We start from the raw sequence: 25,982 nt of genomic DNA, 5'->3' as shown, positions 1-25,982 counted from the left end.
CATTCAGTACAACACTACATACACAAACTGGAAAATTAGTAATAAACTGGAAGATACACTACACAAAGCAGACAATGCTAAGAAGTCTCATTTAGTAGCACTGACAAACAGGAACTCTCACCTTTCTTCACATCTACCGGAACCCAGGTCTCCCTATTTTAAAGCCCACCTGAAATCCCACCTCTTATGGAAAGTAGTCTCACCTGGTCTTCTCCTCCTCATAGGATCACGCTCTTCCATCCACCACTTCAACACATGTGCCCTCACACCCGCCATAGCAATTATTCATACACCAAACCATCTTTCCATTCTCTTTTTCTTTTTATCGATATTCTGTGCCCTTCTCCCTTGTCTGTACTTTCCTTGAGGGCAGTGATTTTGTGCTGTTTCTATTGTGCTCTACCTAGAATTAAGTACAGTGTCCTACCTACTCATCGTACTTGTGCTCTGTGCTGCTCTGAACTGCTAGTACACAGGAGAGAAATGAGACCTCATAATTTGAAGCATCAGGGAAGCTGACATGGCAGCCAGCATGCCCAGCTAATTATCTGGAACACTACTGATGCCAGTGCCTCTCCCTCCCCCTGGATTTAAGAAGCTTTTCAGAAGTGCAAGGGTGATCTCTGTTAGTAAGTCTTTGTCAAGAGTGCCAGATTCAGCTAAACGAATCCCAGTGAGAAGATGATGGTACTTATCTGTCAAGCACTAAGCACTGTGCTAAAGTCTGGGGTAGGTACAAGATAATCAGATCAGGCCCAGTGCCATGTTGGCCTGCAATCTAAGATGGAGGAAGAGCCGGTATCTTAGCCCCGTCTTACGGATGAGGTAACCGAGGCACAGAGTGGCTATGCGACTGGCCCCAGGTCCCAGAGCTGACAAGTAGTGGATTCGGAATTAAAAGCCAGGCCTCCTGACTTCCAGTCCTGTGCCTCTGTCCACTGGGCCACACTGCTTCTCATTTTTATAGCAGTTTTTGATTCAAAAATGACCCAGCTGGGTGTGTAATTCTAACATTGAGATTGAGTGCATCTGAAAAAGCTTCGGTGGGGCCAACAATCCATTTAAACTGGGTTGCTAAAGGCTGGCCTTTTCTACAGTGATGTGTTTGCCATTAGTAGCATCTGTCCCTGCATGATATCCTGATCTGCCAGAAGTTTTCACTTCATAAAACAGCCTTGTCCCTGATTGCCTCCCTGCTGGTCTTTCTGTTGCTGTGACCACTCCACAGTCTGCTGTTACATCAGTGTCCGAGGCTACACTTCACTCTGCCCTTAAATCATGTGTTCAATCTGCATCGGTGCCACAGAGTTCATCTACCTGCAAATGCTTGGGTATCCTGCTATTATCCATACTCCACCCAGCCCCTGCTCATGAAACGAAACTGTGAAGTGCATTGTCCTAGTGCTGGAGATCTTGTTGCACCATTCGATATTGACTAAGGAGAAAGAGATTCTCTCCTCCAAAGTTACAGGCCTGTTATTTTGTGGTAATGGGAGATTCAGGATGAACGAAGGCTTACCTTCATCGTCAGCAGAAAACCCACTGGGATTTCCTGCCTAGAAATACCTCATAGAGTACACGTTTCACCCTACCTTTCCCTCCCTCTCTCTTCTCTTCCTGTTTGGGTAATTTCCCTTGTCCCTCCAACTACACTCCTCAACCCGCCAAGCTACCTACTTGATTGATCACTGACCCTTTCATCCACTCTCATCTTGAATCATTTTTCACTCTTGCTTGTTAATAAAAAAGAGAATCTGACATCTAATCATTTCTAGATCGTGAGCCTCTTGACTGCAAGAGATTGTGCATAATTCCCTCGTCTGTATTACTTCCCCTTGTTCAGTACAGTGCTCTGCACAGGGTAAGCACTTAGTAAATACCACTCTCCTCCTCCTCGAACGACGTTTCCAATAACCCCATGCCAGTTTTCTGAAAGGACGCTGCACAGCATCCTTAATATAGTGCTCTGTATGATGCTCTGCACATACTAAGCGCTCAATAAATATAACTGATTACATAGTGTTTCACTGGGAACGTGTTCAATCTGGAACTAGAGATAAAATGTTCTTGGAAGAAAAATGTACATTTGTTATATTTACATCTGAATATTCTATTTATTCACACGAACAGCTTGAAAGCACAGGCTTCACCCTGAACCAAAAAGGTTGGATGAATGGTACGGTGATTGTGGATAACTCGGTGGGCAAAGATACCTTCTTCCTGGTCACATGGTCAGCTCAGACCCCCAACATCTTTCTCTGGGACCCGAAAGGACAAGGACATCATGCTTTTACAAAGGATGCAAAATCCAGGATGGCTCATCTCCAGATACCAGGCATAGCTGAGGTGAATGCAACATTCTATCTGCCGTTCTCTTAACATTTTCAACAAGATGAAATCAAATTTTGCACATTTTATGGATTATACCTTTCATATCTTGACTGCTAGTATTGGAGAAGTACTGAACTAAAGGGAGAATTGAGCGTCATTGCCACGTAGGGGGTTCACTGCAACAGGCGGGAAAGCTCAGTATTGGAAGAGTATGACATCATCAGGGAAAGGTTTGTAGTTACACTGAACAGAGATTAGGAATTATAGGGGAATTAATAATGTTGGTATTTGTTAAGCGCTTACTACGTGCAGAGCACCGTTCTAAGCACTGGGGGAGATACAGGGTAATCAGGTCGTCCCATGTGAGGGTCACAGTTAATCCCCATTTTACAGATGAGGTAACTGAGGCACAGAGAAGTGAAGTGACTTGCCCACGGTCACACAGCTGACGAGTGGCAGAGCCGGGAGTCGAACCCATGACCTCTGACTCCGAAGCCCAGGCTCTTTACACTGAGCCACGCTGCTTCCAGCTGATTCTAGGATGCCAAACCTTGCCCCTGCCTGGGAAAATGAAGCTCTGGCAAGGACTTAAAATCCTTATTAATATTACACCTTTTCTGAAAGGCCTTCCCAACTAAGCTCTCATGATCCCTCCTCCCTCTCCGATCTGTTGCCTAGTATGAAGCAGAAGGGCTAGTGGATAGGGCATGGGCCTGAGAGTCAAAAGGAAAAGCATTTTAATCCTGGTTCCACTACTTGTCATCTGTCCGACCTTGGGCAAGTCATTTAACTTCTCTGTGCTTCAGTTACCTCATCTGTAAAATGGGGATGAAGATTGTGAGCCCCATGTGGGTCAGGGGCTGGGTCAAACCTAATTAGCTTGTCTCTAATAATAATAATACTCACGGTATTTAATCACTTACTATGTGCCAGGCACTGTACTAAGTGTTGGGGTGGGTATAAATAAATAGGGTTGGACACAGTCCCTGTCCCTTGTGGGGCTCACAGTCTCAATCCCCATTTTACAGATGAGGTAACTGAGGCACAGGAAAATGAAGTGACTTGCCCAAGGTCACACAGCAGACAAGTAGCAGAGCTGGTATTAGAACCCATGAATTTCGGACTCCCAGACCCATGCTCTATTCACTACGTCGCACTGCTTGATACATAGTAAGCGCTTAAAAGAATCTCATCATTATTATGTACTTGGACTTATACCTTATAAGCACTTACTATTCACCCCACTCTTAGCTTCACAACACTAATGTACATATCCACAATTTATTTTAATGTCTGCCTGCCCATCTAGAATGTAAACCACTTGCAAGCAGGGAACTTATCCGCCAACTCTATGTGTTGTCCTCTCCCATGTGGTTAATACGACACTCTACACAGACTCAATTCACAGTAAATACCCTTGATTGATTGAATGGTTAGATTTTCATGTCTCATTTTCCACAAAGAGGCTTCATTAGGAACAACAGCAGTTTCAAACCAAGTTTCCTAATAGCAAGAGTTCGGAAGAACCAACTCCTTGCTCTGGAGAAGGAACTTGAAGGAACTTTTCTTCAAAATGCGGCAACAACCGTTTCTGCTCGGCAGTTCTCAGGAGAGAAATTCTCCTCTTCTTCACGGTCATACTGTCAGAGAGGAAGGAAATGAAAATAGGTAGGCTAAATATTGGTTTCATTCCGAGAACCAAACCTGGAAAAGGGACGTCTTCTTCTTAAAATGGATAATGGAGTGATTAATAGAACAGGGAGTGATTTCTAAGGCTTAAAGTTAATTTTTTTTTAATATTTCCACTGGAATGTTAGGTGGGCACTTGGAAATACAGCATTGACTCACCTGCACAAATCCTAACCGTGACAGTGACCTCACGGGCAGCCAATCTCAAGGTGCCTCCACTGACCGTGACTCCTCGCATGAATAAAGCCACAAACGTCTTCCCCAGTCCGATGGCGGTTTACGCCGAAGTTGGCCAAGGGTTTCTGCCTGTCCTTGGGGCCAAAGTAATTGCTACTATTGAACCCCAGAGTGGAAAACCGATTACTTTGGAACTTCTAGATAATGGTGCAGGTAATTTTGAACTACGAGTCTTAATGTTACATTTTTATTTCAAGTCGTCTGGACCATCATTTATGTTACCATTTTCTCCCGATAATAGATTTTCAATGGAATAAATTCAGTTGACTTTAAATTTATCTCTGAAATGAAAAATATGTTTTGTATTGCACGACTCTCCTCTCCTCTCATCCTTCTCTTTCCCTTTTGCTTCCCTTATTAGCCTCAAGGTGGGGGAGAAGATAAGGATTGACTCAATCAACAATATTTACTAAACTCTTACTTTGTGCAAAGCATTTTCCCAAGTGTGTGGGAGAATATTATGAATGGAGAATAATAATGATAATAATAATTTTGATATTTGTTAAGCACTTACTATGTCCCAGTCACTATACTAAGTGGTGGGGTGGATATAAGCAAATGGGGCTGGACACAGTCCCTGTTCCATGTGGGGCTCACAGTTTCAATCCCCATTTTACAGATGAGGTAACTGAGGCCCAGAGAAGTGAAGTGATTTGCTCAAGGTCACACAAAGACAAGTAGTGGAACTGGGATTAGAATCCATGACCTTCTGACTCGAGGCCTGTGCCCTATCCATATTGCCCCTGCCCTCAAGGCACTTCCAAAGTAACAGGGCAGCAGGGGTTTATGCAGGGAGGGATAAGTGGTGCCCACCTCTCTGGAATAATAATAATAATAATTTACGGTACTTGTTAAGTGCTCACTATGGGTTAAACCCTGTTTTATGAGCTGGGGTAGATGCAACTTAATCAGGTTAGACACAGTCCCTGTCCCAAATGGGGTCCACAGTCTTAATCCCCATTTTACAGATGAGGTAACTGAGGCCCAGAGAAGTTAAGTGACTTGCCCAAGGTCAGACAGAAGACATGGGGCAGAGGGGAATTAGAATCCAAATCCTTCTGACTCCCAGGCATGCTCTATGAACTAGGCCATGCTACTTCTCAGAAGCAGAATGGCTCCATATGGAGGTTTCACTGTTTACATATTTATTAATCACAACCTGGAAGACACGTTATTGGGTTAAATACAGAGTTGCTCTTTCTTGCAACTGCTAATATGAATTATGGATTTCTCAGGAATGCTTTTTTTTGTGTGTCTTTCCTTGTACACTAGTGGAGCAGTTTTCACTGGCCCCATGATCCTTCTAGGTGAATAAACGAGGGGCATCATTTCCAAAGCACTCGGCCCACATGATATTTCATTAATTAGTCGATCTTATTTACTGAACACTTACTGTCTTCAGAGCACTGTACTAACCGCTTGGAAAAGTACAATATAACAATATAACACATTTCCCCTGACCACAATGAGCTTAAGATCTAAAGGGAAATTGAAGAAATGTTACAAATCGTTCCTTAAAATGGTCAACTCATCCATAAATGAATTCCCCAAGTGCCCAGATTCTCCTTTTACTTGACATGGCTTTTCATTTCTACATTTTTATGACTAGGGGCTGATTTGGCTGCCAACGACGGGGTCTACTCAAGATACTTTACTGCTTACAAGGGAAACGGCAGACACAGCTTAAAAGTGCAGGCGCTAGGAGGGAAATACAAGCAGAATTTTAAACCCCAACAGAACGGCGCTATGTACATACCAGGCCATGTAGAAAATGGTAAGTGATGTGCTAAAATCAGAACTCTAAAGTTGTCTAGAATAAACTACAAGTGAATGGATGATTTTGTTTTAAAACATTTTACTTCAAATGTTATGAACATCTTTGTTGAGAATTATATTTCCGAAGTTATCTAATCCAGGGAATCAGAAATTGTAAACATGTAAATATACTTGTATTAGTATTAATAATAATAATGTTGATAAAGACAATAATAAGTATGATAATGGCTTTGTCTTATATGGTACATTTATTTCCAAATTATTCCCTTAAAAATGCCTAATCACTTCACTGGCTTTCCTGTTCACCAAGAGCAATATTATTAGTCAGTTGGTCCATCAGTTGTATTTACTGAGTGCTTCCTGTGTGCAGAGCACTGTACTAAACACTTGGGAGAGTATGCTATAACTAATTCTCTTCCCCTCTTCAAAGCCCTACTTAAAACTCACCTCCTCCAAGAGGCCTTCCCAGACTGAGCTCCTCTTCTCCCTCTACTTCCTCTACCACCCCCCTTCACCTCTCTGCAGCTTTAACCCTCTTTTCCTCCCATCTCCCTCTGCTCCTCCCCCTCTCCCTTCCCATCCCCTCGGCACTGTACTCGTCCGCTCAACTGTATATATTTTCATCACCCTATTTATTTTGTTAATGAAATGTACATCGCCTCGATTCTATTTAGTTGCCATTGTTTTTACAAGATGTTCTTCCCCTTGACTCTATTTATCGCCATCGTTCTCGTCCGTCCGTCTCCCCCGATCAGACCGTAAGCCCGTCAAATGGCAGGGACCGTCTCTATCTGTTGCCGACTTGTTCATTCCAATCACTTAGTACAGTGCTCTGCAAATAGTAAGCACTCGATAAATACTATTGAATGAATGAATGATTGAATGAATGAATGAATATATACATTCCCTGCCCATAATGAGCTAACAGTCTAGAGGGGGAGATAGACATTAATATAAATAAACAAATTACAGATATGTACATAAGGGTGAATCGACCTTTGTAGATATAGTTTCTTGTTCACTGAAGAAAGGATGGATGAAAAACTGATAAGGCTTTGAAGAGAGAGGACCCTGGGTTCTACCAGTTTTTACTTTTAGGGAGCCAGCCATATGTCGGCAGGGTTGAAGAAAAAAATGAGCTTGTACCTGTTCCACGAGAGTCTTTGCCCCCTGACCCCCAAGCTTAGCAAGCCAGTAACTGGTAGATTTGGCTTTAAGGGCTACATTTATCAATCAAGCAATTATATTTGAGCACTTACTACTAATAATAAAAATGATGTTATTTGTTTAGCTATTACTATGTTTACCTCATCTGTGAAATGGGAATTAAGACTGTGAGCCCCATTTGGGACAGGGACTGTGTCTAACCTGATTAAGTTGCATCTACCCCAGCTCATAAAACAGGGTTTAACCCATAGTGAGCACTTAACAGGTATCGTATGTTGGGAAGCAGCGTAACTCAGTGGAAAGCTCACGGGCTTGGGAGTCAGAGGTCATGGGTTAGAACCCTGGCTCTGCCACTTGTCAGCTGTGTGACTGTGGGCAAGTCACTTCACTTCTCTGGGCCTCAGTTCCCTCATCTGTAAAATGGGGAAGAAGACTGTGAGCCTCACGTGGGACAATCTGATTACCCTATGTCTACCCCAGCGCTTAGAACAGTTCTTTGCACATAGTAAGCGCTTAACAAATACCTATATATATATATATATACATATATATATATAATAATGATAATAATAATGTTGGTATATATATACTATGTGTCAATCACTGTTCTAAGCACTGAGGTAGACACAAGCTAATCAGGTTGGTCACAGTCCCTGTTTCTTGTGGAGCTGACAGGTTTAATCCCCATTTAACAGATGAAGGGACTGAGGTACCAGAAGTTAAATGACTTACCCAAGGTCACATAACAGACAAGTGGACAAACTGGTATTAGAATCCAGTTCTTTCTGACTCCCTGTCCCGTGCTCTAACCATTAGACAATGCTACTTCCCCTGAACACTGTGGGCAAAGCATGTACTAGGGAGGGTACAATACCTTGCCCACAACAAGCTTACAGTCTAGAGGGGGAGAGAGACATAAAAAAATTAATTGCAGATAAATACATAAGTGCTGTGGGTCTGGGAGTGGAGATGAATAAAGGGTGCAAGTCAGGGAGATGTAGAAGGGAACTGGGGAAGAGGAAATGAGGGCTTAGTCAGGGAAGGCTTCTTGGAGGAGATGTGCCTTCAATAAGGTTTTGAATTGGGGAAAGTAATGGTTGGATATGAAAGGAGAGGGTGTACCAGGCCAGAGGCAGGATGTGGGCCACAGGTTGGCGGTGAGATAGACAAGATGGGTAGGTTCATATTAGAGGAACGAAGTTTGAGAGCTGGAATGCAGTAGGACAGCAGCGAGGTAAGTTAGTACGGGGCAAGGTGACTGAGTGCTTTAAAGCCAATGGTAAGGAGTTTCTGTTTAATGCATAGTTAGATGGGCAACCATTGGAGGTTTTTGAGGAGTGAGGAAACATGGACTGAATGCCTTTGTAGAAAAATGATCTGGGCAGCAGAATTAAGTTTGTACTAAAGTGGGGACAGACAGGAGACAGGGAAATCGGCAAAGAGCTTGATATAGTAATCAAGGAGCGATATGATAAGTGCTTGGATTAATTTGGTAACAGTTTGGCGAGGAAAGCATGAATTTTTGGCTAGGTGAAGGCTGAACTGACAGGATTCAGTGATTTATTGAATATGTGAGTTGAATGAGAAAGATGAGTTAAGGATAAGGTTACAGGCTTGTGAGACAGTAAGGATGGTGGTGCTGTCTATAGTGATGGAAAAATCACGGGGAAGACAGGGTTTGGGTGGGAAGATAAGGAGTTCTACTTTGGACATAGGTTTTTAGGTGTCGGAGGGTCATCCAGGTAGAGATGCCTTGAAGGCAGGAGGAAATGCAAGTCTGCAGAGAGGGAGAGAGATCAGGGCTGGAGATGTAATCTGGGAATTATCTGCATAGAGCCATGGGGGCTAATGAGTTCTAAAAGGGAGTGGGTGAAGATGGAGAATAGAATGGGATCCAGAACTGAACCTTGAGGGACTCCCAAGATAGGAGGTGGCAGGTAGAGTTGGAGCCCACAAAATGCAGTGATAATGAGCAGCCAGAGTGAAGCCAAGGGTGGATAGTGTTTCCAGGGAAAGGGGATGGTCAACAGTGTCAAAGCAGAGCTGAGAGGTTGAGGAGTGTGCCCATTATTGGGCAGGGATTCTCCCTATTTGTTGCCAAATTTTACATTCCAAGCACTTAGTAAAGTGATCTGCACATAGTAGGTGCTTAATAAATATGATTGAAGGAATGAATGGATGAATGAGGAGGATTAGGGTGAAGTAGAGGCTGTTGGGTTTCGCAGGAAGGAGATCATTTGGGACTTTTGAGGTGACAGCTCCTGTGGAGTTTCTATCAGATTTTTATAAGATCCTATTTCCATGAATTAGGCACAGACTGAATAAGGGTCCATCTGCAGTGACAGCCTAGTTTACTCTAAGTATATATGGAAGCTCTATCATAAGTCTGGAGCAAACTCTGCTGAAAACACAGAACTTGTTTCAAAGAATCTTCTTGATATATCTGACGGGCATTCGTGACATTCTCATCTGCCCTCTGGACATACCCATCTTGAATTGTGGCCCAGACGCTTAGCAGAAAATGGATTCCAGATCTGTAAATGAGGATCGTACAGCCTATCACAAGTAATTTGGGTATCTGTGTTTTTTGTAGGTAAAATCATAATGAACCCACCCAAACCTGAAATCGATCTTAAAAATGCTCAGTCAAAAGTGGAGAATTTCAGCAGAACAGCCTTGGGAAGTTCATTTGAGATCAAAAACGTTCCCTCCGGCACGATACCAGATAAGTTTCCACCATGTAAAATTACAGATCTTGCTGCGAAAGTTGAGGGAGATAAAATCCAGCTGACCTGGACAGCTCCAGGGGATGATTTTGATGAAGGGCAAGGTAAGTTTGAGGTTTCGTTTGGTCTCACCAGGAAGCCCAGAATGTTGTGTTTCTGATAAATCTTTCTGCCAGGAGTTGCGTTATTTCCAGAAAACCCAGGAAAAAAATGTATCCTAGTGGGCCAGTGACCCACTAGTGGCCCTAAATTGTATTCAACTTGCAAGTAGTCAGGAATTCTCCTGACCAAATGTTTGCAAGCACTTTTTAAAAGTCAATTCTGGGTATATGTGAATGGGCAGTAACTGGATCAATCCATCAGTTAATTACATTTATCTAGCTCTTACTGCATGCAGAGTTCTGTACTAAAGACTTGGGAGAATACAATGTAACATAGTTGGAAAACATGTTCTCTGCCCACAAGGATCTTACAGTCAGCCTAAAGGGGAGATACAGACATTAATATGAAACAATTGCAGAATATGCATAGGTTCTGTGCTGTGGGTGGGGTCAATAAAGAGTGCAAATCCATGTGCAAAAGTGATGCAGAAAGAAGTGAGAGAAGAGGAAATGAGGGCTTAGGGAAGACCTCCTAGGTGAGATGTTATTCCAATAAGGCTTTGAAGATGGAGATAGTGATCACTAGCAAAGTGTGTTCACGATATGTGGGGCAGAATACTCAGCACTGAACAAAACATTAGTGAAACATAGTTTTGATAAAAAATAGTCCATAAGAGAGGACATGGTATGAACACAATATCTTTCAAATAGGCTGAGAAGGCACCAATTTAATGCCCTGAGCTATCTATCATACTCTATTCACACACCTGGAATCCAACACTTTGGAAGGGAAGAACCCCATGTCCACTGATAGAAGACATGATCTGATGTGGAAAATTTGACCCTCTCCTCTGTACCCTACCTATATAGTCCATATTGTCTAAATAGCTCCATCACAATAAGCTTAAAAAGGGAATTTTTTGGCTAAAAACTTCTTGATTGGCTGGGAATGGATCAATATGCCAGCCTTCTCCTCTTTATCATCTTTTCTAATTTCATGTGAACAAACCGAAGGGATGAAGACAAATTATTGTGAACAAAACCTGATGCCATAGGTGGGAAGCCCTAGATGAAAGAGCACCGGTTTGGTAGTCAGAGGAACTGGACTCTGCCATGATAAATTGATCATCAGTCAGTGGAATTCATTGAGTATATATGAAGTGGGAAGGAAATTTGAGGTCAGAGGGAGGATGTGGACAGGTCAGTGGAGAGGCAAATGAAATCAAAGTACAGTGAATGGGGTGATTTTAGAGGAGCTAAAGGTGTGGCCTGGATTGCAGTAAGAAACTAGCTAGATAAGCTAGTAGGCGGAATTATGTTGGTATTAGGGGAGTTGTTGAAGGAAATCAGTAAGGTAAAATAAATGTAATAATTATGATATTTAAGCACTTACCGTGTGCCAGGCACTGTACCAAGCACTGTGGTTGTTACCAGCAAATCAGGTTGGACACAGTTCATGTCCCACATAGAGCTCACAGTCTTAATTCCCATTTTACAGATGAGATAACTGAGGCACAGGAAAGTGAAGTGACTTGCCCAAGGTCATACAGCAGACAAGTAGTGGAGCCGGGAATAGAACCCATGACCTTCTGACTCCCAGGCCCGTGCTCTATCATGCTGCTTCCCAAGGAAGGGGCAAGGGGATTGAGTGCTTTAAAGTCAATGTTGAGGAGTCTCTGGTTGATGCAGAAGTGGATGGGCAACACTTTGAGGTTCTTGAGGAGTGGGGAAACATGGACTGATTTTTTTTTTTGACAACTGATCTGGGCAGCAGAGTGAAGTATGGATTGGGGTGGAAAGAGACAGGGGGCAGACATTCCAGAGAAATGGCTCAAACAACCTACCCATTTTTTTTTTCCCTTAGGGAGTGGGTCAGAGGGAGAAAGCTAACAGGAAGCTGAATTTACCTGGCTCAACTCCAGAACAGTGTTTGTTTAGTTTTTTTCTCTCTCTTTTTAGCTACAGGATACATCATAAAATTGAGTGAGACGGTTCTCGAGCTAAGGGATAAATTTGACAATGCCTTTCAAGTAAACACTACCAGCCTGCAACCTAAGAATGCCAACATTAAAGAAACCTTTGTGTTTAAACCGGAAAACTTCACATTAGAAAGCAGCAGCAGCATTTTTATTGCAGTCCAGGCCTTCGATGAAGCCCATCAGAAATCCGAGATGTCCAATATCGCACAAGCTGTTGTTTATACTGCCGGCCATCCCTCCACTGGAGCTCAGACCTGCCGATAAACCCGGTCCTGAAAATAAACCCATCCTCATTCAGATGGTAAAGGCTTGGTCTGCGGTAGTTCTTAGTATAGCAAGAGCATCACCCTTTGTGTTCTGAATAAGTAAAGCAATAGAAGTAGCTGATCTGAAACTGGATTATACTGAGACCAACACAATGAAAGTTCCTTTTTTGATTTTATATTTACTGACTTCAGGTTACACATTATGATAAAATACAGTGTGTAGATGATGAGCACTGAAGGATTCTTAATCCTGTTTCAATAAATACTATCCGTCCATTAATCAGTGTAAAAATATTGTAATAGTTCTTTGTCATTACTCTATGCATTGTTAGTAAAAAAAAATTCTGTATTTTTCTGTAACATATGCATTTTCATTTTGTTCAAGTTTTGTCATGCCTTCAAATTGATCCCAAGCCGTAGCGACACCATGGACATCTCTAGTAAGTTTATAGTAAGCCCTTACCAAATACCATTAAAAAACAAAAATGAAGGTCTACAAAGCTGTTGTGTCCAACCTCCTGTATAGATGTAATTAGACTGTAAACCCGTCAAAGGGCAGGGACTGTATCTGTTGCCGATTTGTACATTCCAAGCGCTTAGTACAGTGCTCTGCACATAGTAAGCGCTCAATAAATACTATTGAATGAATGTGTGACCTGAAACAAATACATAAAACTCATCCAACTTTTATAACACTTTTACCAGCACCACCTACAACCATACTCAACACTAAATGCCTGTACAAGATTACCAACAGTGAAGTCTTAGAAAACAGCTCACCAACATTAAAGCAATGTTCACAGCAATACAGCTTCACTGGGCGGGACATAAGAGGAGAATGGATGACAGAACAATACCTAAAAAAATGCCGTTGGATGACCTGAAAGGGGATACTCAAAATGGAGCACGTAAAAAGATTCAAGTTGGCTATATTCCCTGTCCTGTATAGGGCTCACAGTCTAGTAGGGTGGAAACAGGTATTCAATTCCCATTTGAGAGTTGAGGAAACTGAAGCACCAAGAAGTTACTTGCCCAGTGTTACATAACAAGGAGTTGGCAGAGCCAGGATTAGTACTCAGGTGCTCTGGCTTCCAGACCAGAGCTCTTTCCATTAGGATTTACTGCTTCTTTACATATATAAAGAAGCAGTGTGGTCTAGTGAAAAGACCCCAGGCCTGGGAGTCAGTGGACCTGAGTTCTTCTCTGTGCCTCAGTTACCTCATCTGTAAAATGGGGATTAACTGTGAGCCTCACGTGGGACAACCTGATGACCCTGTATCTACCCCAGCACTTAGAACAGTGCTCTGCACATAGTAAGCGCTTAACAAATACCAACATTATTATTAATCTGGCCTCCACTACATGTCTGTCTGACCTTGGGCAAGTAACTTCTCTGTGCCTCAGTTTCCTCGCCTTAAAATGGAGATTGAATACCTGTTTTCCCTTCTACTTAGTGAGTGAACCCAGTGTGGTACAGGGAACGTGTCCAACCTGATTAGCGTGAATCCATCCCAGCGCTTGGTACAGTGTTTGGCACATAATAAGTGTTTAACAAATACTGCAACTGTAGCATGCGTCTGAGAATCAGTAGTACCTAGGTTTTAATTCTGGCTCCAATACTCATCTACTGTGTGACCTTGGGTAAGTCGCTTCACTTCTCTGGGCCTTAATTACTCATCTGTAAAATGGAAATTAAGGTTGTGAGGCCAATGTGGAAAACAACTATGTCCAACACAGTTTGCTTGTGTCAACACCAAGTCTTAGTCCATGACTGGCACATAGAAAGCACTTAAATACCATTATTATTATAATGCTTATTATTAAGATAACCTATAGGCAGCGAAAGGTTTTACAGAAGCAAGGGGTTGAATTTTCCTGTGAACATAGGAGTTAGCAATCAACTACATCGTGTGGCCTCTCTCAGGGTGGCACCTGGAGAGTTTCCAGTACTCTACCAGTCTCGACTGTGGGAGGAAGAGTCAAGCAGTGGCCTACTCATTCCATTCCTAGCTTGGGCAGTAGCTAGCGAGTGGAAGGCAATCTGCTACAAGTCAAAGCTCACCTGTGCTGGGCAGCAGCGGCACGGGAGAGAGTCGAGGGTAGAGACTCGACTTGACTGCACAGAAGGAGGCAGTGGTAAACCACTTCTGTATTTTTATGAAGAAAACCCTACGGATACACTATCAGAACAATTTCAGGTGAAGGTGAGGCCTTCTGGGAGAGATGCGTCCATGGCATCGCTATGGGTCGGAGTCAAGTCCATGGCATAAGACAAGACGAGATGGTGTGGAGAGATGTGACTCAGGGATATTTCCATTGACGTCAGAGACAAATGGTTTACTAATAACCTTGAATTCTCCCAGTAGGATTTGGAGTGGGCAACAGGCTACAGAATCGGTCATGAACTAGACATATCGTTAATCTACTAGTCACCTGGTAACCTTTATATTGTCTAGTTAGTCGTGTGGAGAAGAACAGTACTTTTTCGTTGCCGTTGTTACTGACCTCTTTCACAACACTTAGTCTGCCTGGAATTCCCAATTCTACCCTTCCTATCTGACAGACTACAGCTCTCCCCATCTTCAAAGGCCTTCTAAAATCATCTCTCCTCCAGAAGGCCCTCCCTGATTAATTTCCAATTTCCCCATGTCATATCTCCCAACTGCCACCACAGCACTTTCATAGCAATGAAGCCCTTGGATACTCACACACCCCAGTAGCGTTTACATACATATCTTTAGACCCTATTACTGACTCCTATCATTACTTTCCCCTCTCAGGGTCACACCTGAAGAGTTTCCAGTCCTCTACCAGTCTTGACTACAGGAGAGAGAGTCAAGCAGAGGTCTATCCATTCCATTTCTATCTTGGGCGGTGGCTGGCGAGTAGAAGGCAGTTTGCTACAAGTCAACTCCTCGCTACTGGCTTCCGAACTCTCCATCACCTTGCCCACTCCCACCTCACCTCCCTTCTCTCCATCTACAATCCAACCCACACACTCGGCTCCTCTGCCACTAACCTCCTCACTGTGCTTCGTTCTCGCCTGCCCTGCCGTTGACCCCTGGCCCACATCCTACCTCTGGCCGGGAATGCCCTCCCTCCTCACATTCACCAAACTAGTTCTCCTACGAGCTCTTTTCCTCTTTTCAAAGCCCTACTGAGAGCCTACCTCCTCCAGGAGGCCTTCCTAGACTGAGCCCCTCTTTCCTCTGCTCCTCCTACCCTCCCCCTTGCCCCTACTCGCTCCCTCTGCTATACCCCCTTCCCCTCCCCACAGCACTTGTGTACATATTTATTACTCTATTTTATTAACGATGTATATATATCTATAATTCTATTTATTTTGATGCTATTTATGCCTGTCTACTTGTTTTGTTGTCTGTCTTCCCCCTCCTAGACCATGAGCACATTGTTGGGTAGGGATTGTCACTATGTGTTGCCAAATTGTATTTTCCAAGCACTTAGGTGAAAGACATCTAATGTCCCGATCGATTCTCCCGGCCAAAGAAGACAAGCATCCCATTCTCTTGATCAAGGAAGGAAGAAAATGTGCTATTCTCATCTGGGAAGTCTGCCCGGTCCATTTTCCTGGCCGAGAGAGAGATGGTAGTCAGGAATCCTGTTCTGACTATTAAGGCAAGGGAGAAACATCCTGCCTTTGTTCTTCTCTGGAAACCTGATGGGTACATTTTCCTGGCCACAAGAGCCAGGAGAGGAAAAAACATCCTGTTCTCATACTGTCTGTCCAGGCTGGATCTCGGTATAAGCCTTGTCCCCATCACTTAAACCCCAATTCCCTGCATCACCCTATCTGTGATTTTGGAAGATCCTTGTAGGCAGGAATCTTCAAGACTACCAAATCTATTGTACTGTGCTCACCCAAGGGCTTAGTACAGTGCTCTTCACACAAGCAAGTGACCGATAAATACCACTGATGATTGCTTGATCACCCCCCCCAAGCCCCTGGAGTCCCTCTACCTTTAGACCTATTTGGGGAGGAAATCTCTACAACTCGGTCTCTCAAATGCAAAGTGAGGTGGACAGAGACACTGGGACAATTAAGCAATAAAATATACCTATTTTATACAGCGTGGCTCAGTGGAAAGAGCCTGGGCTTGGGAGTCAGAGGTCATGAGTTTGAATCCCGGCTCTGCCACTTGTCATCTGTGTGACTGTGGGCAAGTCACTTCACTTCTCTGGGCCTCGGTTACCTCATCTGTAAAATGGGGATGAAAACTGTGAGCCTCACTTGGGACAACCTGATTACCCTGTGTCTACCCCGGTGCTTAGAACAGTGCTCTGCACATAGTAAGCGCTTAACAAATACCAATATTATTATAAAGATGGTTGGATGGTTGTCTTATTTTGCTTTAGGCTGAGTGACTTAATCACCATCTTGGTTAGATTGTTAGCATTAGGCTTACTTTTTACAGACTGAGGCAAAAATAACCTTTTCTACTGAAAACCTATCTTGAAAAAATTATATTAACTTTTGTGCAGCTAAACCCATCGATTGTAATGGCAGATGAAGTTGCCTATTTATGACTGGTTTCAACTCAAATAAAGCCAACTAATTACTTTGAATGGTTTCAGTATCAGCAATATTTCTTTCAGTGTTTTCAATAAAGACTTAAAGGTTTGTTTATGTTTATTTTTACAGTAATTTTCATTTTTCATTCTCATCCATTAGAGAGAAAACCTAATTGGGAGAGTGCAATAGAATTAACAAACATGACCCTTAAACTACAACCAGGAGATTGAATTTTGTTCTATCAGTAAAAAAGAAGGCCCTGTAGCAAAGAGGGTCAGTCAGAGAGAGACTGTAAGCCCGTTGTTGCGTAGGGGTTGTCTCTGTTGCCGAACTGTACTTTCCAAGTGCTTAGTACAGTATTCTACCCACAGTAAGCACCCAAATACGACTGAATTAATGAATCAAGGTAGAGGTATTTCTCCTGCTTAGTGATGGCTGACCAGATTACCGTATTGCCACCTCTTTTCCATTCCCTCTTCCGATGAAACCAATAAATGGCAACTGTAGGCAATGTCTCCACAGACAAGATCACCATTCTCCCTGTCTCATAAGCCCAGAACTGTGTTATCTTCAACTTATCTCCTTCTGTCAGTACGCTTAGTCTGTCTGCCACAAAATCCTCTTGGTTCTACCTCTACAACGTCTCTAGAATCCACCCTATCTTCTCCATCCAAACTGATATCAAACTCATCCATGCACTCATCATTACCCACCTTGATTACTTCATAAGCCTCCTCTCTGACCTCCCTCCCTCCTGTCTCTCCCCTCTTCGATCCATACTTAACTCTGCTGCTAAGATAATTGTTCTAAAAAAAAAAAACTTGAGTCCACATCTCTCCATTCTTCCAAAACTTCAATGGTTGCCCATCCATGGTCAAAAGAAACAGAATATTTAAGGCACTCAATCAGCTATCTCCTTATCTTATCTCTCTGATCTTATACTATCACCCTTCTACCCACTTCACCCTTCTAGCTCCAACTTACTCTCTGTACCTCAATCTTGCCTATCCCATCGCCAACCCCTTGTGCTCACATTCTCCCTTGCGGCTGAAACTCTCTCCTCCCACTCCCTATCAGACAGTCCACCATTCTTCCCACCTTCACAACCCTCCTAATATCACATTTCCTCTAAGAGGCCTTCCCTGACTTCCACTATCCACACTCCTCTCTGCATCAACTTTGCACGTGGCTATGTACCCCTTAATCACTTTGATAATTAGCCCAGCCCCACGGTGCTTATGTAGAAATCCTTATACTTCATAATTTTCCCTCTCCCTCTGGGGACTATAATCTTCTTGTGGGCAGGGATCACATCTACTAACTTTATTGAACTTTATGTTCACAAGCATGTAGTACAGCGTTCTGCACACAGTGGGCACTCAATAAATAACATTGACTCACTGACTGATCTTGATAGCTGTAGTTTTTTATGTTCCCTAAATGAATTGCCCCGCATGGATCCCAACTGAAATTCACCCTATTTACAGTTGTCACCTTCTCCGACTTGTCAAGGTCTTCCCATCAATCCCTGTCCTCCCCTTGACTTTCCCATCACTGTAGACTGCACCACCATCATTCAAATCTTACAGGTCCATTACCTTGGCATTATCCTTGACTCTGCTCCCACGTTCATCCCACTTGTTCATTCCATCCATGATTCCTGTTAGATAATAATAATAATAATAATGATGGTATTTGTTAAGCAGTTACTATGTGCCAAGCACTGAGCACTCCTCTAAGCACTGATGTTTCCCCATTACTCAAGAACTTTCAGTAGTTGCCCATCCACTTCCACATCAAACAGAAACTTCTCACCATTGACTTTAAAGCACCCAATCACCTTGCCCCTTTCTACCTCACCTTGCTGCTCTCCTACTAATAATAATGATGGTATTTGTTAAGAGCTTACTATGTGCTCAGCACTGTTCTAAAACCTATCGGATTGCCCCACTTGGGGCTCACAGTCTTGATCCCCATTTTACAGATGAGGTAACTGAGGCACAGTGAAATGACTCCGAAGTCACACAGCTGACAAGTGGCAGAGTGGGGATTTGAACTCACGATCTCTGACTCCCAAGCCCGTGCTCTTTCCACTGAGCCACACCGTTTCTCTACAACCCAAACTGTTACCACGTTAATTCACTCATTCATCCTATCGCACCTAGATATTACCACATCGGCCTCCTCTCCCACCTCCCAGACTCCTCTCCGGTCCATACTTAACTCTAAAGTGTCTGGATCATTTTTCTACAAAAACATTCAGACCACGTTTCCCCCCACTACTCAGGGATCTTCAGAAGTTGCCCATCCACCTCTGTGTTAAACAAAAACTTCTCACCATTGACTTTAAAGCAGTCCATCACCTTGACCCCTTCTACCTCACTTTGATGCTCTCCTACTACAACCCAGCCTGTACACTTCTCTCCTCTAATACTGACCTTCTCACTGTACCTCCATCTCATCTATCTCGCCATTGACCTCTCATGCACATCCTGCCTCTGGCCTGGAAAGCCCTCCCTCCTCATATCAGACAGACAATTAGTCACCCCTCCTTCCAAGCCTTATCGAAAGCCCATCTCCTCCAAGAGGCCTTCCCTAAACCCTCCTTTCCTCTTCTCCCACTCCTTTCTGCATAGCCCTGACTTTCCCACTATTCATCCTCCCCTCAGCCCCACAGCGCTTATGTACATAGCTGTAATTTATTAGTTTATATTGGCTGTCTCTCCCTGTAGAGAAGCAGCGTGGCTCAGTGGGAAGAGCCTGGGCTTCGGAGTCAGAGGTCATGGGTTCGACTCCCGGCTCAGCCACTTGTCGGCTGTGTGACTGTGGGCAAGTCATTTAACTTCTCTGTGCCTCATTTCCCTCATCTGTAAAATGGGGATTAACTGTGAGCCTCACGTGGGACAACCTGATTACCCTGTACCTACCCCAGTGCTTAGAACAGTGCTCTGCACATAGTAAGCGCTTGACAAATACCAACATTATTATTATTAGAATGTAAGCTCCTTGTGGGCAGGGAATCTATCTGTTATATTGTTGTCTTACTCTCCCAAGCGCTTAGTAGAGCGCTCGGTACAAAGTAAGCACTCAAATACCATAGACTGACATTCTGAATTCTACTGTATTTTGTCTTGTCTTATGCTTTCGAGCCATCTCCAACCCATAGCGACTCCAAGGACACATCTCTCTCAGAACGCCCCACCTCCATCTGTAATCGTTCTGGTAGTGGATCCAGAGAGTTTTCTTGGTAAGCATATGGAAGCGGTTTACCATTGCTTCCTTCCACCCAGTCAACTTGAGTTTCCACCCTTGACTCTCTCCCGTGCCACTGCTGCCCAGCACAGGTGAGTTTTGACTTTTAGCAGAGTGCCTTCCAATCGCTAGCCACTGCCCAAGGAATGGAGTAGATATGCCTCTACTTGACTGTGTTTTTACTCCACCCACATAAAATCAATGACAAGTTAACTGAGTTATCTCTGGTTTCATTAAAAAGGTGCGATGCTATTGAGGTCATAGGATTTTTTTTATAGCGAGAAGTACATTTTTAAAATCACTATTTCATTCATTCAATAGTATTTATTGAGCGCTATGCGCAGAGCACTGTATTAAGCGCTTGGAATGTACAATTCGGCAACAGATAGTTAAGGTGGTATAGAAAGTGCTGGCATGGGGAAGATGAGAAGTTAAATGGGGAAGCCCACCTGAAGGAGGTGTAATTTCCAATGTGATTTCACCCGCTGGTCAGCAAAGAGACACCAGGGGCTAACAAGCTAAAAATCGAGAGAAGCTATTTGTGTTTGCTAACATAAGAAAAATAACATAATTGCAATTGTTAAACACTTACTATGGGCCAAGCACCATACTAAGTGCTGGGGTAGATACACGATTATAAGGTTAGACAAGGTTCCTATCACATACGAGGCTCACAGTACATTTTTTAGACCTTCTCCATAGAAAAAGCATGACCACTAGCTTTCCAAAAAAAAAGCAGATCTAGCATTGACTGACATAGAAACAAAAGGCTTTTTCAAATATTTTAAAAGTCAACATGGGATATTTTTGTAGACTGCACAATCAAGTTCTTCAAAGTACTTTAAAACAAATATTCTCCTGGGCTCTGAGGCTACAAACTCTTTCCTTTTCGGGAATGGACACTCTAATGACACTATTGTTTAGCTGAAAAAATAATCCAAGTCCTGTAACAAGCCCTGATAACTAATTCCAAGAAGTATATAAGGGCAGAAGGAGAGATGCTTCCCTGACCAACAGCTCCCTGCACAACCTAGAAGAGAAACAATGGGGTCATTTAAGATTATTTCTCTCTCTCTTGCTCTACATCTCCTGCAGGGGGTTAGAACTTCGATGATCGAACTGAAAAACAATGGTTACGAAGGAATCGTCATTGCCATTAATCCCCAGGTACCCGAAGATGCGAAAATAATCCAACAAATAAAGGTAAGAGAGCATCTAAGTGCATACTCTTCAGTTGTACTCAAATCCCAAATGATTTCCGACTCCTATTTTAATGGAGTCATTTCAATATTGCACAGACGGCAGTCACTGTGACTAACTGAAGTATAATAACTTAAATTCATATTGCTGTCCCTCTAACTGCTCTCCAAAACAGACGGATCTCTTCATCTTGGATTCTTTAAAGATCCTTCTAGTTCAGTGGAGTTCTGCTCACCAGCATGACCTCTTCCTCCCCTTGATAGCTCTCCCCTGCTGGATGTTGGGTCTCAGGGCTTCAGTGGCACTGTCGTTCCTTTGCATTTCTGTCTTTCTGTTGTTTTCGTATCTCAATGACTTTATATGTTTTTATACATTTCCAAAATAAACCAAGGAAACTCTTGAACTCCTTTGCCAACAACCGGAAGAAATGATATGTGTAATGGAAAGTAGTAAATATGCCACATATAAGAATGTAAGAAATACCATATTGTCTCAGAGCACTGTTCTCCCTCTGGCAGCTCATATTAAAAATAACGATGATAATAACAGTAATAGTTGTGTTGTTATATGCTTTCTATGTGCCAGACACTGTACTAAACACTGAAGTAGATGCAAGCAAATCGGTTTGAACACAGTCCCTGTCCCACATAGACCTCCCAGTCTTAATCCCCATTTTATAGATGAGGGAACTGAGGCACAGAGACATGAAGTGATTTGCCCAAGGTTACACAGCAGACAAGTGGCGGATTCAGGATTAGAACCCAGGTCCTTCTGACTTCCAGGCCTAAATTCTTTCCATTAGGCCATATTGCTTCTCCAACTGGACATCAACTGGAGCTCAAAGGAGCAGTTGTCTTTTTTAACACCCATCCTCATGATTTGAGCAAAAACTTCTAATGTCTATAACCTGCCCAACCGATAACCTATTTTGGATTTAATATTCAGGAATCAAAACCCTTCTGAAGTCTTCTCAATTCTCTATCTTTTCCCCTCGTATCTCTATATTTTCTCCTTATGAGACTATTGAGCGTGGCTCAGTGGAAAGAGCACGGGCTTGGGAGTCAGAGGTCATGGGTTCTAATCTCGCTCCGCCACTTGTCGGCTGTGTGACTTTGGGCAAGTCACTCAACTTCTCTGTGCCTCATTTACATTATCTGTAAAATGGGATCAAGACTGTGAGCCCCACATGGGACAACCTGATCACCTTGTATCACCCCCAGTGCTTAGAACAGTGCTTTGTACATAAGCGCTTAACAAATGCCATCATCATTATCATCTCACATTCATTTACCCAAATCCCTTTTGAATTTAGTGCAAGGAGCGTGGACTTGTGGAAACAGCACAGGGCAGGGAGTCGGTGGAACTGAGTTCTAAACACTGCCTAAGCACTTGCCTCCTGCGTGACCTTGGGCTAGTCCCCTAAATTTCTTTCTAGACCATAATCTCATTGTGGGCAGAAAGGAACAAGTCTATTGACTCAGTTATACTGTACTTTCCCCAGAGCTTAGTACAGCGCTATGCACGGTGTAAACCCCATTCCTCAGTGGCCTCATCTGTAAAATGCAGATTAAAATCCTATTTTCCCTCCCCCAATATCAGCCCCATTTGGGACAGATTGTGACTGACCTGATTCTCTTGTTTAGAGTGTTTAGTACAGTGCTTGGCACATACTACCTTCTTAACAAAATACCACAACTATTATGGTTGATATATTCTGTTTCCAAACCTTCCTGTAGTTCAGATATTTGTGCATAAATATGGGTGAAGAGCATATAGGGAAAAGCTGAAATAGATGGAATAATGACTTAGCACATTTGGTGGCAAAAAAACCCCAAAACAATTATTATATATGTTGGGTTTTATTCCCTGCAAAAGTTTCCAGAGAAATGAAGAGGCTTATACAATAAATTCATCCTTGTAGTAATAATAGAAATAATATGAGAAACAGCATAGCATATAGGATAGAACACGGGCCTGGGAGTCAGGTGGTCATGGGTTCTAATCCCCGCTCTGCCACTTGTCTGCTGTGTGACCTTGGGTGAGTCACTTGACTTCTCTGGGCCTCAGCTACCTCATCTGCAAAATGAGGATTGAGGCTGTGAGCCCCACATGGGACTGTGTCCATCCCAATTTACTTGCATCCACCCTAGTACGTAGTACAGTGCTTAAATCACAGTAAGTGCTTAATAAATACCATAATTATTAATAGTCATAGTACTTATTGAACTTGCATTGGGTGCAATGCATAGTATTCAGTTCAAGGGAAGCATAGAACAGAGAAATGATATGTACACTATACACCTCAATGGGTGAGACAGATATAACGTTTACAAAAAGATTAAATAAATAACTGAATATACACTAATTCATGCACAAAAAATTATGCATATAAATAAGGGTATATATGGTAGAGATTGCTGATGGGCTTGTACAATTTGGGGGGTTTAGAACTAATCAGGGAAGGCTTATTGGAGAAGGAGGGATTTTTAGGAGGGCTCAATTTGGGGATTACTGTGACCTGGCTGATTTGAGGGGAGAATGAGCTCCAGGACAAAGGAAGAGCATGGACAAGAGACAGATGCAAAATTGAGTTTGAAGGTCAATCAGTTAATCAGTGGTATTTATTGAGTCCCCTCTCAGTCACAACTGAAGAGTTTCCAGTACTCTACCAGTCTCGACTACAGGAGGGAGAGCCAAGCAGAGGCGTACCCATTCCATTCCTAGCCTGAGGGAGTGGCTAGCGATCGGAGGGCACTCTGCTACGAGTCCAAACTCACCCACGCTGAGTAGGAGCGGCATGGGAGAGAGTCAAGGGCAGAGACTCGAGGTTACTGTGCGGAAGGAGGCAGCGGGAAACCACTTGCATATTTTTACCAAGAAAACTCTATGGATACACTACCAGAACGATTGCAGATGGAGGTGGGGTGTTCCGGGAGAGATGTGTTCATGACACCGCTGTGGGTCGGACGCAACTCGACAGCATAAGACAACAACAACAATTTGAGTGCTTACTGTGCGCAGAGTACGGTATAAGAGAGTTGGCAGACACATTCCCTGCCACTGGAGTAGATAGAAAGTAATCAGGGTGGACACAGTTCCTGTCCACATAGGGCTCACAGTCTTAATCTCTATTTAAAAATGAGGTAACAGGCATAGAGAAGTTAAGTGACTTGCTCAAGGTCACGCAGACACTTGGAGGAGTCAATTTGAAACCAGATCCTTCTGACTCCCAGGGCTACGCTTTATCCCCTAAGCCAAGCAATTCTCTATAACCTCCTCCCCCTCTTCAAAGTCCTCCTGGAATCACATCTGGTCCAGAAGGCCTCCCGCAGTTAATCTCTTAACAACCCACTTCTTATTCCCCGGCTTCGGCACCACAATTCTGACATGAAAAGCCACATGGCAAGAGCCCGGGTTTAAGAGTCAGAGGTCATATATTCTAATCCCAGCTCTGTCACTTGTCAGCTGTGTGACTTTGGGCAAGTGACTTCACTTCTCTGTGCCTCAGTTACCTCATCTGTAAAATGGGGATTAAGACTGTGAGCCCCACGTGGGACAACCTGATTACCTGGTGATTACACCAGTGCTTAGAATTGTGCTTGGCAGATAGTAAGTGCTTAAAAATTACCATTAATATTATCTTCTGGGCCTCATTTACCTCACCTGTAAAATGGTGTTTAAGACCGTGAGCCCCATGTCGGAAACGAACTGTATCCAAACTGATTACCTTGTATCTTCTACCCAAGTGCTTAGAACAGTGCTTGACACATATTAAGTGCTTAAATACCATCATTATTATTATTTGTATACCTCTTAAGCACTATATCACAGACTTAACCCTTTTCCTACATCCTCCTTTTTGTAATTTATTGTAGAATTTACCTCCACAGACCTGTTGCAAACTCCATGAGGACAGAGATCCACTTTTATTACACTCTTGCAAAGACTTAATACCTGCACACAATAGGTGATCAGTAAATACTTTGGATTGACTGGTTGCCATGGGGATGAAGAGGTGTGTTTGGGTACCTGCTGTGTAGACAACAGGATCACTGCCAGCAGGCAGTCTGTGACTTGGTTGTCACAGTCCCCAGAAGGCATGGGAAGGAAGTCAAGGCCCTCCACAAGGGGAAATTAATAGGTGGGGAAAGGAGGTTCAACTTTTTAAAAACATAGTTCACAATCCTATGTTTTCCTAATTGTGAAGTCTTTTTTTTCCTTGCATTCCAAATCATTTCATTTTTCTTCTCATATCAGGACATGGTGACCGAAGCTTCTACCTACCTCTTCAAAGCTACAAAAAAGTTGTTTTACTTAAAAAGTGTGACCATTTTAATTCCTGAGACCTGGCGGGATAAACCTGATTATTCAATCGCAAAACACGAATCTTACAAAACGGTAGGTTCATTCATTTCCCTTTAAAAAATGAGATCTGTCAATTGCCTATATTTTAGCTACATATTTTTTCAAAGCAAATTTGAGCAGTGTGCCTTAATGGATAGAGCAGGGGCCTAAAAGTCAGAAGGATCTGGGTTCTAATCCCAGCTCCACTTGCCTGCTGTGTGACCTTGGGGAGTTCATTTCTTCATCTGTGACCTCACTGTAGGCAGGAATGTGTCTGTGTTGTTATACTGTACTCTCCTGAGCTCTTAGTACAGTGCTTTGCATACTATAAGCGCTCATAAATACGCTTGAACTGAATGAATGATTGGGCTTCAGTTACCTCA

At 43.1% G+C, this 25,982-nt stretch overlaps 1 protein-coding gene, 1 non-coding gene and 1 pseudogene across 2 annotated transcripts in view; all 3 read left to right on the top strand.

Annotated features, from left to right (window-relative positions):
• Positions 1-12,404, top strand: part of LOC100081190 (calcium-activated chloride channel regulator 1-like) — a 42,763-nt gene extending 30,359 nt beyond the window's left edge. The window contains exons 10-14 of the mRNA XM_029064140.2: positions 2,131-2,346; positions 4,149-4,410; positions 5,867-6,031; positions 9,794-10,030; positions 11,987-12,404. Of these exons, the coding sequence (XP_028919973.1) occupies positions 2,131-2,346; positions 4,149-4,410; positions 5,867-6,031; positions 9,794-10,030; positions 11,987-12,270 (1,164 nt within the window). The 3' untranslated portion in view covers positions 12,271-12,404. The remainder of the gene's footprint in view (positions 1-2,130; positions 2,347-4,148; positions 4,411-5,866; positions 6,032-9,793; positions 10,031-11,986) is intronic.
• A 1,782-nt stretch (positions 12,405-14,186) lies between these two features.
• On the top strand, positions 14,187-14,324 carry LOC114811579. The gene has a single exon (XR_003759276.1). It is a non-coding gene; the product is annotated as a small nucleolar RNA SNORA7 (small nucleolar RNA).
• Positions 14,325-21,069: 6,745 nt separating this feature from the next.
• The window catches only part of LOC100081161, a 37,631-nt pseudogene continuing 32,718 nt past the window's right edge, over positions 21,070-25,982 (top strand).

This window comes from Ornithorhynchus anatinus, chromosome 4 (genome assembly GCF_004115215.2).
Source record: "Ornithorhynchus anatinus isolate Pmale09 chromosome 4, mOrnAna1.pri.v4, whole genome shotgun sequence".
Taxonomy (NCBI): Eukaryota; Metazoa; Chordata; class Mammalia; order Monotremata; family Ornithorhynchidae; genus Ornithorhynchus; species Ornithorhynchus anatinus.
This window is presented reverse-complemented; position numbering and strand designations above follow the sequence as displayed.